We start from the raw sequence: 20,553 nt of genomic DNA, 5'->3' as shown, positions 1-20,553 counted from the left end.
ATCATAATGTTTATAAAACTGGTGAGAGTTGATAAGACTGGAAAAATACTACAAAATAATCCTTATTTTTGCAGTCATCAAAGACGTGCGTGTTCTGCTCTTCGTAAAACGAACACCAGACCAAAAAAGGTGTCAATTTTTTCATTTTTTTTTAGTCGGCGTAGTGTTTAAAGGCCAGTCTCTTTTAAAGGGATGAGACTGCCGTGGTTTCCAGCTGCATCGCAGCCCATTCACTGAGCCGAGTTCATCAGTTCTCTAAACACAGCAGAGCAGTGCGTGCGTGCGTGCGTGCGTGCGTGTGTGTGTGTGTGTGTGTGTGTGTGTGTGTGTGTGTGCGCGCGTGTGTGTGTGTGCGTGTGCGTGCGTGCGCGCGCGCGCTACTCCTCCCCTCCACCCCGAGACATGCTTCCATAGAGGACCTTACTCCTGCTGGTGCACTGGGAATGTCTTGGACCACAATTTAGTCTCTCAATTGACTCATAATCATATCTGTGACTTTATTTCCAAACGCTGCTCTTTTTTACATAATAAATCTGCAGTTAAACGTGACAAAATCATGGACTCCTCAGTCAATACTGAGAAATCTCACCTGATCAACGAGAAAAACGCAAAGATGTATTCTCTGAAACTCAGAAGGTAAGTTTAATTTATTTTATATGTCCCAGCAAAATTGTGCCAACGTGTTTAATTGAAAAGGAGAAATATTTAAGGTTCATTTTGGGGTTTGTGTGTTTGACAAGATGCGTCATTCGCATAATGCTGGTATATTTGCATTATTAACAGTCGTATTTAATTTAAGCTTACATTTTTTCTTTTAATGATATTTGTGCTGTGGGATGTACAGTAATTGTGGCTGTTGTGCCACATTGTCACAAATACATTAAATATGCTGGAGTGATCATTTTATTGATAAAGGGATGTAAACAGTGAAAATACATGTGCAGTACAATGACAGAAAGTCTGTCCTAAAGGGGAAAAAATCCAGAATAATTTACATTCCGGTTTATTATTATTCTTATTATTATCTTTTTTTTTTTTTAAGAAAGTGGGATGTTTAGGAATATGTAAAAAACGTCTGTAGAGATTCACCAAGTGCTTCTGGCTGGCGGGCTGTTTCTTTGTGCAAAACAGTTTCTTGTAACCATATGTTACACTGCAGAATATGTTGCACTATCTCTATAAAATATCATTTTTTTTTCTCGCAATGCTAAGGAGAATAACCCAGTTCCATATAGTTATTGCTGCTTTTATAAATGAATATTTTGTTCTTAACGTGGGTATTTTTTACACGTTTCCATGTGTAACTGATTAACAGCTGATGTTAAAACTGACCAGTATAAATCATTGGGATAAAACGATGATAACCACAAGGAATTATAGACGGATCTTCCGTGCTTATTAGGCGTGCAGCTGTGGTTAAGGCCTCAGGTGAATAAACTGTCACCGATGCGGCTGTTTACCTCTGTGCGCAGAGCAAACCTGATGTTTTAGCAGTTTTCTGCATCTCTTGACACTTGCGCACGCGACGCGGATCCTGTCCGCCTCCTGCCAATAAGTGGGCAGGGATGCGACATGTTTTATATGAATGATCAAATTCATTTCCACGCCTCACTTCATCCAGGGCAGCAGCAGACTGATGGCCCCGGGTGTCTGAGCGCTAATGTGCGCAAATAAACCCATCAGCGGCGTCACGAGCGTCCGCGCGGCGAGAAGAAGGAGCATCGGCCGGGTCTCTCCTGGAGAGACAAAGAAAGAGATGCCGAGGGAGAGAACCTGGGGAGGGAGCTACGTGGGGGGAGATCGAGAGGGGGCACCGGGAGGGCCTGCGTGGACGTTTGAACGCGTTCGCCATCTGGGGTGGTCAGACACCTGGCACGTGCGCGCGCGCGCGCCCCTGTCGATCGGGCTCTTTTCTCGGTCAGCCCGTGCGCGCGCCGCACCGAGAACAGACCGGCAGAACGCGCTTCGAAATACTCAGGTTTACTTTGTTTCGTAATTTTACAGGTGGATCTGCTTTTTTTTTTTTTTAACCACATGTCATGTGGGGTGCGTGATACACTGGAATGGAACAAATTACTATAAATGCTTTATATAGTCTGTATCCCACATATACCACTATGTTCCTATCCATTTATTAGTGTGCATATAAATTACAGCGAAATGTACCTCTCTATTGATAGAATTTTCCCCCTGTGAATGGAAAAATCACCCGTGTACTACAATATACTGCATGGCGGGTGCGGGAGATAAAAATAAGTGTATCTTTGTTTATTCTGTATAAAAAGGTTGATTTTTGTTCATTTTTGTTTTGCTAAAAATTTTCTCTTTACAAAGCATAGCACTAATAATCCTATCAAATTGACAATATATCTGTTGTTTTTAAAGCGTAGCTTGATTTATTAATTAATGTAACACAAGAAAACGAAAAACAATTACGGCACTATTATGCCCCTCATACGATACAAAAACAATTTCAATCATGTAAAAAGAAGCAACAAAAAAAACGCCGTAATGTGTAGATTCCCGCCTGCAGTATTTTTATCACAAAATCCACGATTTGAGCTCCCACATTTCATAAATACTCATATCTTTTTTCGTTTGTGTTCCTTTTGCGTTGATCTCACACTTTGGTGCCAGTTTTATAATAGAATGATAATTTCCTAAAATTGAATAAAATCACGTCTGAAGTGTATCCAAGTGGACGGCAGCGCTGCTCAGTTCGTGACCGTTGTAGCGAGTAATTGCTCTTTACTGTTCATTTAACGCAGCATATTTGATTGAACTGAAATTATTATGATTTAACTGAAAACCCCCGATTTGATTCCCCTCCTGTGGAATAAATACTAATGACACATTACTGAGTATAGATATTATATGTGAGTATGTACATTATGAAATGCGGAGAGGAGTGTGTGTGTGTGTGTGTGTGTGTGTGTGGAGGCGGCCAATGACACGTGGACAGTGTAAGAACCATGGAGAGCGATCGGACACCTGAAATGATGAATTGACAGTGAAATGGCATCTTGCGCACATTTTACTGGGCCGACCACTCAATTATTATTTATTTATTTATTTATTGCAACAAGAAAGAAAACAGCCATGGATTTGCGGCTGGAATAACGCCTCTGAAAGATGAGCTGCTGGTCTTACCTTATTTTTCTGTGGTGACTGATACCCCCAGACGCCCCCCACCCCCCCAAAAAAATACTCCCTGAGCATCCCAGTGTCACAAAACGTCAAATAGTGAAGAAAAAAAAAAAAAAAAAAAATCACCATAAAAAATAATCAGTGCACCACATTACTTACGGACCCGTACAATGCATTTAGTGGGATTTTATTGTTTATTTTATTGACGACCAGTGATTTCAGTAGAACAATTAGTAATTTTCACGAGTAATTGCAGCAATGACAGTAATTTTAAGGAGTTATTACAAATGCCATACAGTGCGATGCAGCTGCGCTGTTTTGTCGGGAACATGTTCATTATACAGTATGTGCTATTGCTCTTTTGTGTATTATGGTCCTATTTCCCATAAGGTTCATAAGAGGAAGCTGTTTTCTCTGTGAACGCGCTGTCCGTCCTTCAGACCCGTGTCCACTGACACTGCACTGCTCATGTGAAATGTCATAAACATGTTTACTCAATGCAGTGTTTGGCTCTTCTAATGTCGCAGTGAATCCTGGCATACAAGGTGCTGCCTTATGTCTGTTACGTTTTTTCTTTAATTTCTTTATAATATTGCCTTATTATTTGCGCCATTAATTACATATAATTATGCTTTTTATAATTAAAATATTTCCAGTAGTCTAAAAATTTTAAAAAATTAAGATTACAGCTTATATATATGTATACTGTATATATAGGACTGTCTCTTATATATACGTATATATATACAAACACACACAGAGTACAGGAGGTATTTCATGTACAAGTGTCTTTTTTTCCTGGAAGCAGGGCTGCCAATAGAAGTGAACTGTTAATGCAGATTTCACCTTGAGAAAAGCAAACTTTGTACATTTTAATGTAATGGACATTTTCTGTTTAACTCTGTAATGGCCAGGGAGACCTTTTGTCCCTCCATGTTAAATGACACACACGAAAATCAACCTAATGTGTGTGTCTGCGTGCGCGTGTTATCACTAACAGCCAGAACACTTATTAACCTTACAGTGCTGGATATCTGAAAAAAAAAGCACACATGGGCTGTAGAGAAGGTCACTTCATTTATTTAGTGCCTTAGCAGTAACTCATGTCCAAAGTGATTAAGATTACAGCTCACCACTGTACCCACTTACCCATTAGTCTGACTAATTTCTCAGAAGGTAGATGGGATTCTGTCTCTCTCAAGGGTACAACGTCTGGGTTCTGCCACAAATTTGACCCCCTTGTCTTTTGGTCAGTAATCAGTTTTTCTAATACCAACCACTGTCCGAAATTAACACCAACACTCAAAGGCATTAATAACACACACCCTCCCAGCTGAATATTTTATATAGTGGTGTAAGATAAGCATCAAAGGAAATGGTGAAAGTACTGCTGCTGTATTCCTGCACAACAGTATCTAATTTTTAAAGTAACTATGTAAATATTAATACAATGATATTCATAAGGACAGCAGGCATTGCAGTGCTGATATATCTCCCGCAAGCGAGCCTGTTGTTCCTTTCAGACACATACTAAAGAATTCATTATTCACTAATTTCTCCAGTTAGCAAATTAACAATTTTTAAAAAAATACAACTTGACATACACAGCTTTCTTCTTCTTCTTCTTCTTCTTATTATTATTATTATTATTATTATTATTATTATTATTAACTGCTTGGCCTATACTTTAATCCTGAGCAATTTACTATTTTGTTCATTTATGCAGCAGGGTGTTTGAAATTAATGCAATATAATACAATTGACGGAATGTGGCTATTATGAGTACGAGAGACTTTTCTCTGAATGAGACAAAGCTGTGTGTGATATTCCTGTTGCAGGGGTAAATGCACTGAAAACAAGGGATGTGTATTCACACTCAGTGCATGCAGACTGTTTAGATCTGGTTGGATCTTTGCCGGGTCTCTTGTCTGGAAAGCATCCATCTCCATGTGCCTGACATTCCATCAGTCTTCCCATGATGTGAGGGGATCCAATGGGATTGAAAAACTGTCTGTTCAATAAATGTGTATATAACTACACTACAGTGTGCATTCCACTCTGTTTTTCTATAGGTTTTGTGCTCAAGCATTCAGCTCAAAAGCTAAAAGATAGTCAAATTAGATGATGAATTAAACAATAAATTAATTTAATTGCTCTTTTCCCACCGTGATATGAGAGCTCTTCACAGGGACATTAATCGTACTTTCACCTTCCTTGTAATCTGGGCTTTTTTCCGAGGCCAACAGTGACATTGCTTTGTATTATTAACAGAGACATCATAGTAAAAACCATGGCCAATTTGATTAATTAGGACCTATTAGGCCCAGTGTCCTTGGGAGAAGCAGAGGCCACTTTGAGCAGAATGGAAAAGATCTTTCCAAAATAATTTATTTCAGAGGCAGCTGATAGTCACTGTGCTCGAAAGGACAAGGCCAAAATCTCGTCACGCTACCAATCCACTGCGGGTCTCATAAATTTGGTGGACTGTTCCATTTTCAGAAACAAGTCTGATCATTTTTCCATGATGTGTCATCATTTCTAATGGCTTATTGTGGAAAGAAAGAGCAATGTTGATTATCCTTGCTGAGTCCATTGTGATATAAAGCAGTGATGAGGCATTTCTGGAATTAGCTGTTGGTCCGTGGAGCATCCAAACTGAAATCTCCGGGCTGAAATGGAGCAGTGTGGTGAAAAACCTTGCCTACATGTTGTTTAATGGAGTTAATATACTTATGTGTCACTCTGCGTATGAGACAGTGAATGCGCGTCCCCAGTGGCGATGTGCCTTGAACATTCCCCTACTTGGCCATGAACCAGCCTTGAGAACTCAAGACTCTGCTTTCATAGTAGTCCATCGAGCCTTGGTCAGGGACAGACCCAAGACTCCATCACCCATCCAATATGACAATACATGATGGAGCAACGGTACATTTCATGGCCTTTAGTAAATGTGTGTCTCCATTGGCAATGTGCCTTGAACGTTCCCCTACTTGGCCATGAAGAAACTTTGAGAACTCAAGACCCTACTTTCACAGCAGTTCATCAAACCTCTGTCAGGACCAGACCCTAGACTCCATGATGGACCAGCAGCACATTTCATGGCTTTTAGCAGAGGCTTTATTTGAGCCATTGTATGGGTGAAGATCAGAACAGTTCTCGTGCGCCCACACCGAAGACATGTTTCGGCAGGTTTATAAAGTCTTTCACTGCAAAGCGCAGAATAAATCAATCATTACGGGAATTTATTATCATCTCTTTGGTATCTAAGCAGCCTGTGCAGAAGATATAGAATGCTCTCCTGACTCTCAGTTTCCTTACTTCATGTCACATTGACCATAACACATGTTCTAGGCATATCATGAAACATCCAATTAGTCAAAACGTCAGTTCCCCTTCATCAGCGTAGTCTCGCACCCCTAGCACCACACCAGGAGGGCAGATTAGATTGGGCCAGCAGTGGAATTCATCTTCCTCAGCTTGCAGGAGTGACAGCAGTGCTTTCCTCAATGAGCTGAGCTCTTCTGTGATGGACAGATAAACTTTGAACCTTTGCTGCCTTCTGACCTGAGAATCCTTGAAGTGGATGTTCCTTGTGGTCCTACCATCTAGAAAACACAAAGCGTTCAGTAATTTCAAACCTCTGGTTTGTCAAAGGAGAGCTGGGGGATTGATTACAACATGGGTGGAAGGAGATTTCTACTGCATTGGGTTTGCATCTTTGCTTTGACAGTTTCTTGTTTACAGACTGAGCTGGTTTCAAACCTAAAGGCCAGGACCTGAAAGGCTTTTATTCATGTATCTGATTTTCTCTAAATTGACTTAGAGTGTTAAGGCACTTACACCAATTTACCCATTTATGTACCTTGCTGAAGAGCACAACAGCAGGAGGTGGTATTTGAACCTTTAACCTTCATATCTAAAAGTAACAGCTCTAACCAATACACTACCTGCTTCCTGGATGTCAGCATTACCTGCTGCATCACTGTGCCTCACTCACAACTGACTGATACGTAGCACGCCATCCTATTTGGTTCTTGGCAGTTACATTTCTGCCGTGTTGTGAATTTGGGATGTTTAATGTTTTTCACTGCTGCTGCTTTCTTTCATCATTCTTGAGTCCCTGAGTCTCTGTTCTCTCATGGTCAACTGACCGTCCGCCAAGGAGCTCAAGCCACTCCTGGAAGCTGAACTGAAACTCCTTGAGCTGGGCCCCAGGAGATGCTCTGTCAGTGTAGGACAACACATTTACGTACCTCCTGTCTTGTAGAGTTTTCACATCTGTTCGTTGCAGGAAGCAGAGCTCTATGAATATGGATAATGCGGGTGGATGCTAAACAGGGCTTGGCCGGACTCTTCCGGAAATTATCCTTAAACCGTATGAGGGCTATCAGAGCAGAGCATCTGATTACCATCTTAAGCCATCTTCTGCGGGTGGTAGCAGAGGAATCACATAAGGGGAAATATGTCTTCCAGCTTCACTAGGGGGGATATCTATTGCACTCCACCAATGGCACATTTTATCGTTTTTGCCCCTCTGCACTCGAGAGCTATCAAATGGGATTATTTGGCGTTAAATGTACTGGTGCTGATGAGAGGCGTAAGAACACCTTTGGAGCTTTTAATCAGTGTGACCGCAAAGGCAGAAATTTCCCATAAACCTTTCCAGCCAAATCCGATTTGCTCGCGCGCCCTCCCCCACCAGCAGGTTTGAAACGGTCCAGGTCCGCGGTGGACCCGCTGACGGAAAGCGTTCAGAGAGACGGGTTCATTCATCTCGGCTGGGGATTGCTGCGAGCGGTCTTGTGACGGCACCATTTGGAGATGCTCGTTCTGGCTTTGAGGCCGTGAGGTAATGACGCGGGTGTCGCCCTTCAGATGGCTGTCGAGATCTCACGGGCTCTTCCCTCTCGCAGATCTGTGCCTCGTCCCTGCGTTCCCTGCCAGGGGCGTCTTTATCTTTAGTGCCCTGTAAAAGGACCGTTGGTGGGACACTCAATCTCGCTCCACCGCCTGTTAGTCACACTTACAGAACCGGCCACGGTGGAGCACGCCGTTGACAGACCTCATCTGTAATTTCCACCACAAGTGGATTCAGACTTTTACACGTCTCACGGCGCTGTTTTTCAAAACGACCGCGGTGCCCATGGGTATTTCCGGTGCATGCAAACAATACCTCCGGTTCTGGAGCACTGTGCTCTACAGAGTTCTCAGTGGGAGGTCTTGGTTTGAACCCTGCATTCCATTTTAGGGTTAGGGCTAGGGTTAGAGTGAGGAAAATTTTCAGTTTTCTTTGCTTCTTTTTAACCTCGAATACCTCTGAATTTTCTTCGTTTATAACCTTGAACACCATCACGTTTTCTTTGATTATTTGCCCTGTATTTCATTTCATACCTTTCTCAAGATACAACAGCAGAGCACTGCTGGGATGTCTCGTAGCTGCTACGCCCTCTGCTGCCCATGGCCTGTAGAAGGTGGTGAGGGCCTTTTACCGTATCGAGAGACCTGGAGTGTGTTGGTCCAGTTTGACAGACAGCTGGCTCTCATTACAAGGCACAGGTGCAACGATCACACACCTGCTTACACACCTGATCCCACCTGTAACCATGCAGTCAGTAACATGCGAGTCTGTTGAAGAAAATTAGCACCATGCACCCGCGTTACCTGCTTAACTATTAAGGTTACGCACATACTGCTTTCTACATGATAAATACAGGAAATTATTATTTATATAAGCATAGAAAAGCAAAAAGATATGACATTAATTTGAGAGCAGCTGTAACTGATGAGTTGTGGGGAGTTTTTCGCCACATAAAGGCAACTGTTGAAGCAGATGAGATAACAGATGAGGTGCCAAATGAAATCACTGAAACTCGCTCTGTTTGCATACGCACAGTTGGCATAAAGATCGCACACTTGCACGATCACGGCCTTTAGATTCCCAGAAAGAAAAAAGTTCAGAGAGTCAGTCTGGCAGACAGCATAATAATATTTCACATTTACGCTCGGGCTGTTTTCCACTGCCGGGACGGGGATCCCTCCCCGCTCTGTGCTGGAGCTGACAGTTTTTCTGTGCCTATTTCTTCACTGTCATCAATGTGAAACAGTGCTTTATTTGTGCAGTTTAGCAAATAATTGGCCCAGCTCAGCATCAGGGAGCTCTGAGAGTAGATGAAGCAGCCCACGGCCACTGTGCTTAGACCCTCAAACCCTGAAGCAGATGGTCTTAGGCTTGAGTGCAAGGACAATTTATTATTACATGTATTCATTTAGTCATTTTTTCCACAATGACTTATAATGTTACACTACGTATAATTATTTAGCAATTTATAGAGAAGGGTAATTTTTACTGGAGCAATTTAGGTACGTACGTACCTTGATGAAGGGCACTACAGAGGTAGTTGAGACTCAAACCTGCAACCATGGCTTTTCAAAGCAACAGTGATAACTATTACACTATCGAATCCCTATTATTATCATTATTATTATTATTATTATTATTGATCTAGGTCTATACACCCCTTAAGTGCTTTGCACTGCTTTAATGAATTTTGACTGCTTTGTTGGAGTTCCACTTGAGCGAATGTGCTGGATGTTGGAGATAAGCAACGCTTCTGTGGGTTTGATGGATGATGGGGACGATGATTGATGATGGTCTAGATTTTACTGTTTTTGCTTCTGGAACGACTCGCAAATATTTTCCCTTGTCTCTGGATTAAATTTATATCAGAATTAAAATAGGAGTCTTCTTTTGGAAGCTGGAAGTGGAGAAAATGACTTTATGTCCGTTGAACATAAACATTGTGATGTACCAAATAAAATGAGCACTATCCATGTTGGCTTCTGTAAAATTTAATATGTTTGCGCAGCAAATTTAAATTTAACAAGCTTAGGCATTTGTTTTTAGCCTTATGAGTTTGATCAAAATTTTCTGAGGGAGGGAAAAGAAGGCGATGTGACTATCAGACAGGGAAGTGGAAAAGTGTTTCCACGAATGTTTGGAAGGAGCTGGAAATGTGATCAAGTGTAAAACGGAAACCAATTTGTTTAAATAAAACATTTTTGTTAATTAAAATACAACAAATTTATGCAGGCATCAGTTTTCCATTACATGCGTCGTTAGTCTCAGTCACCGCCTGTAAATCAATCAAAATGATAATTGCTTAAATTTACTTTTCACAATTACAGTGAATGCTGTGAAGGTTGGGTTGTGTCAGGACTGAGCTACTGTGATGAACTGCACTGGAAGGTCGGGAAGATGTAAGAAATACATCCCGTGTTATTTGCATTTACATCAAACAAGTGCAACAACAACAGACAAAGAGCTTTAGACACAGACATAGGATTATGAAAGCAGTGTGTTTGTCTGCTACCACCATGGTGTTGGTTCACATCCCTCAAGTATCTGCCTATAGAAATGATATTCAAATAGCAAATACAGAGATAATCATAGCAGATGGTCATGGACTTGTTTATGAAGCTGTCAGGCGATCAGGAGAGAAATGGGTCTGAAAAGATGGGTTTGAGACTCTTCTTGAATCCTGGGAGGGATTCAGCAACTGTGAGGGACAGAGGGAGCTCTGAGAACAAATAGATTCCTTGCAAACAGGACAAAAAAGTAACCAAAAGTGGAGCAGCACAGAACCCTTATTGGGATGTAGGGAATGATCAAATCCTGAAGTAAAGGACAATCCAGGACTTATGGGTATATTTCATTTTATACATGGAGGTATGAGTTGCCAATATCAGCCAGTGCAAGTGGAACAGGACCTATGACCTTATCGAGTGTGTGTAAAACGTAGAAATCCCAGTAAACCCCCAGCACCCACCCACCAATATGAGGAAGGCAATCACATTCGTGTCCCCGACGGAGTGATTACACAGATGCTCTTTTCCGCTTGAGCGACTCCTCTCTGTGTTCTGGTGTCCTCATGAGTGGAGGGCTGGCGGTGGGTATGGACCCCACTCCCCCAGCTCTGAGCTGGCCCCTCTCCTGTCAGTCATGATTGCTCTTTTCCAGGTCATTAGCACCATTATTCCACCCCCTTGGGTCAGGGGAGGGTGGATGAAGGGGGGGATCCAAGTACGATGCCGACTCAATTTTTGACGCAGTTCACGAAGTGCGAGGGAGAATGGGGCTGTCGTAGTGCGGCACCTTCGGGAACTCAGCCACTCCCTCGTGGGGGGGGGCTGATTTATCACAGTCACGTGACTGCAGGAAGTGGTAATGAATGCCGAAGCCGATGGTCCGTGGCTCCAATTTGCCTTTAGCTCTTCTGACATTTTTTTTATTACTTTTTTATTTAAGCAGCTTGACTTTCACCTATAATGGCTTGTTCTCTGTCTGTTAATAAGTTGTGACTCCAGCTATAGTCATACATTTTGTTGTGTCAAAATTGAATACAGCATCATTGTTGTGATTAGAGTACAGCGTTGCCCTTGGGGAGAAAATGGCTTTCGAAACACACATTATCCACGGCATTTCCGAACACACGCTGTACCGTACCTCCTGTACACGGTCTGATGACTCCATCTCGCTGTATTCCAGCCCATTCCCAGACTCCAAGGAGGGGTACCCCAACTTCCCATTTGAGAACGGAGATGCGGGTGGCGCCATCGAGCTGAAGCGACCCGTCGGCGCGCACTGTCACGGAAACAGGGCCACGTTAAGCGAGAGCCGTGAGAAGCTGCTGGCCAGGAAGAAGCTGTACATCGCTTCCATGGTCTGCCTGGTCTTCATGATCGGGGAGGTGATAGGTAAGAAGGGTGTGTGCGGGTGGAGCACCACCGTGATGCATCCAGAACAGTAATACGCTGCAGGTGAGGTAGTGGGTGGAGCTGTTGCCTTGTCATCGGGAGGTTCTGGGTTCAAGTCCCTGCTCCTGCTGTAGTACCCTTGATAAAGGTACTTACCCTGAGGTGATATGGTAAAACAGGGGTAGCTGATAGTGGTTAAAGCTGCTTTTTTTTTTGATCCAAAGGTTGCCGGTTCAAATCTCACCTACCACCAGAACAGTATCGTTTATCCTAATTTGCTCTATTAAAAAAATTACGGAGCTATATAAATGGGTAAATAGTTATAAGTTGGGGTGCGGTGGTGCAGTGGGTTGGACCGGGTCCTGCCCCCCAGTGGGTCTGGGGTTCGAGTCCCGCTTGGGGTGCCTTGCGACAGACTGGCGTCCCGTCCTGGGTGCGTCCCCTCCCCCTCTGGCCTTATGCCCTGAGTTGCCGGGTTAGGCTCCGGTTCCCCGCGACCCCATATGGGACAAGCGGTTCAGAAAGTGTGTGTGTGCGTGTGTGTGTGTGTGTGTGTGTAATTATAAGTTGCTTTGGAGAAAAGCATCAGTAAAATGAATAAATGTAAACATTGTGCAGCCCTATAAATAATTCCAGGTAGTTTACCTAACTCCCCACCTTGGTCTCATGCAGAAGCCATAATACACTAATAATTATGGAAGGAAACATCACCTTGGCAACCGAAAACATCTTGGTCCTATCCTGGTTTATATATTGCACTGGACTTTACCACAATATATCTCTGATTTACCACTTCTGTTATTTTCAGTAAAACATTACTGGGCAGTGTTCGCACAATCACAGTTTAGGGTACAGGAAATGTTTTTATTCCACCAGTGCGTTTAAGTTCTTTTTCAGGATTTTAATGTATTACATTCTCTGTGCTTTTGGACACATCCATGGATCTCACAAACGCAGTTTATTTCCCCCATTGCCCCCTTCGTCTGCCGTGTTCCCATATTTGCCTGTTAAATTTAGAAGTCTTCCTCTAACTGTGATGAATGGCTTCCGCGGGCAGAGACAAAAGGCGCAGAAATAACTGTGTCTGCAGTGCATCAAAATTCTGTTACACTCAGCAAAATCCGGGCAGGCTGCCAGCTTTCAGAAACCATAATTTAAATTTATATTGCGGTGCTCGCCTCCAGAACTATGATTTCTGGTGAACTTTTGTAGTTTTTCAGTCTTCGGGGGTTGGTTATGTAGTTTTTGCTAAAAAGTGAAATTTTTCTCCTTGGAAAAATGAAGTTTTACAGCAGGGCAAGAGCAGCGGAAGTAGTTGAGGCTACAAGTTCGCTGTCCACCAAATATATGGTTTCGTTCGGCCCCCGCAGTGAAATACTCCTCCTGCTTTTGCTGATCCTTTGCTTTTGTACACTGAAGAGCAGGAGAGTTTAGCTGGTTTGGGAAGGTGGGTACTTTGATGCTTTTCCCCAACATTCCCTTGGCATGAAGGTCTGAATTGGGATGCTGTGTTTATCCCTCTTTCATGAGGTTCTCGCACACAGATTCCCTCTTGCGTTCAGTGAAAGCTTAATAAAATTAAATGAAATAAAATTCCGATTTGTTTATGAGTTGGGCTCAGGAAATAGCTATAAATATAAAAGACTCTGCAAGATGTTTTAAATTTGTTTTTGTATTAACCTAGAGTTAGAATAAAGCTAAAATACATTAAAATGATGGAAAGTAAAAGTATGTTATCTTCACAAACTGGTACTCAGTGTTTTCCGATTCATCCCAGTGTTTGTCGCCTAGGTCTTGATCATCAGCACTATGAACACTGTGGAACTGAGTCGAATGAAGGTGGTTCAGCGCTGCTGTGGGTGTTTTTTTACTAACATCTGTCAGCTGGAACAATACCGAATTATGGTTTTTTGCAAATAGAACCAACAATAACATGAATTTCTCCAGCCTTGCTTTCAGACAGGTGTGTCTGTTGCCCCTCCAGGTGGCTACTTGGCCCACAGCTTGGCCATTATGACGGATGCGGCTCACCTGCTCACTGACTTCGGCAGTATGATGGTCAGTCTTTTCTCCCTGTGGATTTCCTCCAGACCCCCTACCAAGACCATGAACTTTGGATGGCATCGCTCAGGTGAGGCCAGAGATGCCCAAGGGATCTGAGCAATACGAGTGCATACTAGTCAGTTGTACACATGCAATGAAATCTGTCTTACAGTGTGGCTCCAGGTTTGAAAATCCAGGGCATAGAACATGTTGTCATGGAAATCAGGTGTAAGGTGACCCTTAAAAGCCAACCAACTGTATTCAGAGAGAACTTTCACTGACATTTGCAGTCCCTGGCAGATAGTGAATATCAATGAAGATGCAGCAGGTGGACAACTCACCATGAATAGCCTTATGAGTAACATTATCTCGTCCCTGCACAGAAATCCTGGGCGCCCTTCTGTCAGTGTTGTCCATCTGGATCGTGACAGGAGCTCTGGTCTACCTCGCCATCGAGCGTATTGTCAAGAACGACTACGAGATCGAGGGTCACGTGATGCTCATCACCTCTGGCTGTGCAGTTGGGGTCAACATCATGTGTGTGGCTGTGATTCGTTATCCTTGGCTGAATTTGAGCTACACCACGTGCTTCCAAAGTTGAATGGTTAAACCAGCTAACAAGACAGCAAAAGTCAGAGCAAAGTGTTTGTTACTTGTTAGCATGGACAACTTACTGAAAAAATGGTCCAGAAAATGTGCCTTCTACATGGGATTTTACATCATCATCTCTAGTTTTAACATAGGGTAAGGGCGGGGTTGAGGTACTGAAGAGAGGTAAATTCTTTGTTAGGCTGAAGCACCTTTGACTTGTTTTCTTCATTGTCCTTGTTCCCCAGAATGGCTTACATCCTCCACCATTCCACAACCTTCCACAGTCATGGCTCAGGGTACCAAAAGATTGAAGAGGGTGGCGGCAGCCCAGTTGGCCATGGCCACACCCATACCCTCCTGGGTGGTCATGGCAACACCAGCGTGCAGGCAGCTTTTATCCATGTAGTGGGGGACCTACTGCAGAGTGTCGGGGTTATGGTGGCTGCCATCATCATTTACTTCCGGGTCAGTATGGACTTCCTGCTTGAGGGTCATGGTGGCCATCACTTATGTCACCTGTGGTTTTCCGTAACCGAGTCAATGCATCGCGTTCTTTGAATGTTTCCCTTCAGCCTGAATACAAAATAGCAGATCCGATTTGCACTTTCCTCTTCTCCGTGTTTGTCCTGGGGACCACAGTCACAATACTGAGGGATGTCTTCAGGATACTCATGGAAGGTAACCACCATCTTCATACTCTCAACCAAAGATTTCGGCACATTCATCAGTCACTATCAAAAGACTCCTCATTTACATTCTTCTTTACTCTCTCACTCAGATCTCACACCAAACACCATATTAACTCTTGGCTGTTTTTACATTTTGGAGCATTTTGTGACCTTCTCGACCTCCGTATAGGAGCACCAAAGGGAGTGGAGTTCAATTCTGTGAAGGAGGTGCTGCTGTCTCTGAAGGCAGTGAAAGCCATGCACAGCCTCCACCTGTGGGCCCTGACCTTGGGCCAGACCCTCCTGTCCGTGCACATCGCCATAGGTGAGACACGCCCTACTAGTATGGCTCTCTATCTGTCCATTCCCATGTCAAATATGCCAATCATGTGTTTTTACTGTACATGGAACCCGAGGTGCATTCTGTCTGTAGAGATGGTTTCCCTTGAATCCACTCTTCCAAACAAATGGCAGGAAGTCAGTCACAAAGACCAACCTGGAGTCTTGACATGTGCGGACAAACCACTGAAAATAATTTTGATCTTACCTTGGCATTGATTTAATAAATTTTGATGTTTTTACCTTTGCATAACATGCCTCTTTCTTGGAGCAACTCAGATGAAGACACCTTATACCCTGGTGAAATGGCAGTTTTTTCCCCCATCCAGAGGAGAATGCTGACCCTCAGAGTGTCCTGAAGGAGGCCACCGAGCTACTGCAGACCAAGTTTGGCTTCTACAGCACTACTATCCAGGTGGAGCGCTACTCTGAAGATATGGAGCACTGCGTTCACTGCCAGGACCCACTGGACTGAAGTCTCTGTAGCTACAGGCAGAACCCCCACCGTGGACCACAAGTGTCGATCTCCCATATGCATTCTAGAAATAACTGTCAAGGGGGGGTTCAAACCAGAGATGAGCACCGCGTGTGAAAGCACCAACATCTGTGACAACATGGGAATATGTTATGGGCTCATCAGCCTTTGCCAAAACTTCTTCTAAACACATGAGCTCATTATCATGCCAAAGGAACACATATCCCAAGCCATTCACACAAATGTACATTTATTCACCAAAGGACATATTTCAGTCTTTGCACATGGCCAGCTGGCTGCACTTTCCACCACAACCCAGTAGACCGGTGAGAAAACTCCTTGCTCCGTCAATATTTGCTTTTCCATTGCGATAAAAAAAGAGATATGATACAAGGACAGGTCTTAATTTCTGATGCGTCCAAGGGAATGAGAGTGATGCAGGCACGTGACCGTTGCATACACAGGGGGAATTTTCCTTTGCAGGAAAATATACTGATGTACTGTAATAAATACGATAAAGGTTGACGATGATACTGGTGTTACTGATCCATCACATGAATTTCCCAGACCTCTGTTCCAGCAAACATTTTGGGCCTTTTGAGGAGGCGGTATCATTCAGCATCTGTATGGGAGTGTTACCGCTATCCTGAAAAGATGGAAATTAGCTACCAGTAAATGGAAAATGCATTAGCTTCAAAAGTTAGCATCTCCATTACAGCAGAAAAATGATTGAGGTTTACCTACCAAGTAAAAGGTTACTGCCAGTCGAGAGAAAAATCCTATCGTTTTCCCCAAAAACATAATCATCGTTTTAATCCTAAATTCCACAAGGCAGCTAGTTAGCATTAGCGGTGCTAAATACGGTGTATTGTGTGGTTCAAATGGTGTGAAGGAAGTACTTATGATCCGTGAATTTAGCAGCTTCCTTCGAAATATTTTCTCCAAAGGAGTTTTCTGTGACGGTACTGCAAGCCAGTAGTTCAGAAGCCGCTGTTCACGTAAAATTTAAAAAAAAAAAAAAAAAAAAAAAAACATGGGTGAAGCCAAATAAAAGTAGCTTTATCATTTGAATGTATCATTTGAATGTGTAGAAATAAGTCAACGATTCTTCACAAACGTGGGTCAAAAATGTGCAACCACTGAATCACTGAACCTCTGTAACTCATTCCAGAGAGTTACGGACGACTCAGGTTGTCCTCCGGAAGGAATCTTCTAGAAATCGCACTGCAGAGGGTGACGCGATCCACAGGCCCCATCATACTTCTGCCCTTTCCCTCATTTTGAGGTGCTTTGTCCAGTCTCTTCATCTCTGGTACCTGGTCCCTGCACTACTGCCTGAACTACGTTCCTACATTCCAAAGTTCCGGAATATTCCCCATTATTCCAGAGCAGTCCTCCGCACAAGTACCCGCCCCTCGAATTCAAACCCATTCCTACCCTTCTGCACGCATCCGAAACTGACGTTATGCAATGTTAAATGTAAGTAAGAAAAAATTAATGTACAGCAATGTGTATCATGCCAAAAGAATCGAACGTCTACCTGGCGGCGACGTGCTTTGTGTCACTGTGACATAACCCGCTTCGCACATTGCGCAGATATTGGCCATACTTGTCGTGTCGATGCCTGTCGTGAGATGTTGACGTTGTACCCTGCACTCTTCGTACTTGGTGACGGCAGAAGGAACGAAAACGTTCTTTATTTTTTTTGGACAAACGTGTTGTGTTCATCGTGACAAAATCGTCTTTGTTCGAAACATCGCCGAATCTGACTGCCAATCAGAAGATGACACGTTGAGGATTTAGCTGCTATCCGGTCATCGGATACCCTCACAGAATTCTATATTTTGGTCACTTTTGATATAAGGAAAACATATATTTTAAATGTAAATATTTTATTGCCATTTGTAAGCCAAGTTAAAAGCCAATGCAAATAACTAAACTAGATGAAATTGCATCTCTGCAAGGCACGACCAAGTATTATATTTTCAGTATATTTTTGTATGGTTTGTGTTTTACAGTCAATGTAGATGGAGGAGAAGCAGTTCTGACTAAAGGAGCCTTCACCAAGAGCAAGGCATCGTAGGAAGAAAGGAAAAGGAAATATTTCTGTTATTATGGATTTAAATTATTTTTGGAGGGCGGTAGGAGAACTCATCTGGGTTACATAGTTAAGTTCTGCCGTGTCAGGGAACTGCTGCAAGTGAACTGCTGCAAAATGTACCTGTCAAAGATTAGTGTAGTTAAAAAGATCACTTTTAAGAAGTATGCAAAAATTATACTTTCAAATAATATACTTTATAGGTTGGTTTTGTACAATAAATTGGTAAAGCTTTAGCGAGCAAGCTGAAATACTGGCTAAATACTGGTAAAACTACTCCTCACGAGCAACCACAATAAAAAATGATATGCAATTATCCAATTTAACACATCAGTGTATACAAATTTGGAATGGCATGTGGCACTATAAAGAAATCTATTTAAAAAATATTTTGTACTTTAAAATTCTTAAATTTCAGCAGGTTAAGTGGACAACACGCCTGTACAGGGCATTGAAATGCAAAACTGCCATGAAATGCAAGAGAACATATAATAAATGCATTGGTGAGGAATCAACCCTAAATACAAGTGACGTAAAAGTCTTTCATTTTTACCCAAAATTCCCAACTTTATAAAATGCATCAATCTGCCATTTGTGTAACAGATTCTTCTTTGTCCAATGGCTTAGTGTGTTATTAGAAAACTCGTGTTGTACTGTCAAATGTAAATACCTGAAATAACTGTATTTTTGTGTACGATGGCTGTGTGAAAATGTGTAAATAAAACCGTTAAGGCTACTGTACGGAATCTGTCCATATGTTCTGAAATGTGTACGTTTTATGGTGACATTGGTATGTACAAAACACTGGCGACTACCAAGGTGTTTCATATCCTATTTGTCTGTGTGTTAAGGTTTTTTGTAAATTGAGATTTTGAAAATATGCAAAATAAAGACATGCAAACAACAAATGGTTTTACTCCTTACACGCTTCTTATTCCGCAGCAAGAGCATGGGGAGAGGCCCTGTAATTAGTATACTTACAAAAGCAAGTACAGAATTGCAGGAGTGCAATTTGTCTCCATGGCAGCTATCCAGATCTGCTTTATTCCTACAATTACAACCAGTGATTGTTAATCAGGAGCGTGAAATACAGGTCGAGCGGAAAGCTGGGCCCATTGGGCAGCTAATCAATGAAGTCAAATGTGCAAGGAAGCCTATAAGTTAACACCCAAGTACAGTGGGTTTTTGAAAGCTGGCAGCTGCACGGCGATTCCTTACAGCTCACAGTCACGAACCTACACTTGAACCCGGTCACTCCGGTTAAAGACGGGTATTGGCCCCGCTCCGTCTATACAGGCACACATGGAGGTACACCAATACTCACAGTCATCACGTCAAAACCTTGGTTTCTTCAGTTTTTACCAACAGTGAGAAAAGTGATCAAAAACAATATTTTAATAAGATATGGTTACACAAAGGGGTGTGTGGTGGCACAGAGGGCTTGGCCAGGTCCCGCTGCATGGTGGGTCTGGGGTTCGAGTCCTGCTTGGGGTGCCTTGTGGCGGACTGGCTTCCTGTCCGGTGTGTGTCCTCTGCGCTGCCGGGCTAGGCCACAGCTTGCCTGGGAACAAGTGGCTTCAGACTGTGTGTGGTTACATAATAAATGACTTAAATACTTTATTTACATATTGTTGACTTTCTTAAAAAAAAAAAAAAAAAATTTCAGGCCAAAAACCTGCTCCGGTTACTTTGATTCAAATTATGCATTTTAATATTCTGTTAAACAGTTGAAACATACAGTTTTAGATTAACGAAAAAAATGCATCTACATGTCTTTTCAGCATTTTAAAATTCCTGTATAAATAAATTGAGGTATATCGACAGACTAATCAAATACAGATTCAAACCTTGTCTCAGTACCGCTCCAGTAGAATCACCCAGCTGTATAAATGGGTAAATAACCGTAAGAAGCTAAAGACTGAGTCATTTTAAAAAGTGTCGACTAGAGATGGGTGTGTAGGTAGTATATGTTCAAGCTGGAAAACCCACACACAACCAGACTGCTGGTTCCAGTGACATAACCATGAGTAGGAACTGGACTGAAAAAGGGAAAAACCAAGCAGCCTTACTATGTTAAATAAGGTAAGCAGGTAGTGTAGTGATTAGCCCTGCTACCTTCCAAAGGAGCCCGGTTCAAATCCTATCAAGCGCTGCATTACCTTTCAGCAAGGTACTTACAGTAAACTAGAGTACTAATAATTACCCAGCTATATAAATCATTGTAGTAACATTATTACGCTAAGTTGCTAGTGGTTATTTCCTGGGTCCATTCAACGCAAGGTGGAAGCTCTAACCACCATGCAACTTGATTCCCTGTATATTGGTAAAAATGGCCCATAAAATGGACAAAAACCACACTAAATTAAGCCAGCACTTCACAAATCACTGTATCATTTTTTTAATGCAAGATTATAATTCACTGCAATTTCACTAGTAAA

General features: G+C 42.5%; 1 protein-coding gene across 1 annotated transcript; it reads left to right on the top strand.

Annotated features, from left to right (window-relative positions):
- Positions 1-556: 556 nt before the first annotated feature.
- slc30a2 (solute carrier family 30 member 2) lies at positions 557-16,017 on the top strand. The gene is made up of 8 exons (XM_018736956.1): positions 557-636; positions 11,693-11,901; positions 13,886-14,032; positions 14,328-14,481; positions 14,781-15,000; positions 15,108-15,213; positions 15,394-15,528; positions 15,872-16,017. The coding sequence occupies exons 1-8, from the start codon at positions 557-559 to the stop codon at positions 16,015-16,017; spliced, it is 1,197 nt and encodes a 398-aa protein (XP_018592472.1).
- The last annotated feature ends 4,536 nt before the right edge of the window (positions 16,018-20,553 follow it).

The sequence above is a fragment of the Scleropages formosus genome, chromosome 1 (genome assembly GCF_900964775.1).
Source record: "Scleropages formosus chromosome 1, fSclFor1.1, whole genome shotgun sequence".
Classification (NCBI taxonomy): Eukaryota; Metazoa; Chordata; class Actinopteri; order Osteoglossiformes; family Osteoglossidae; genus Scleropages; species Scleropages formosus.
The sequence above is the reverse complement of the archived record's forward strand: the minus strand, read 5'-3'. Positions and strand labels throughout refer to the sequence as shown.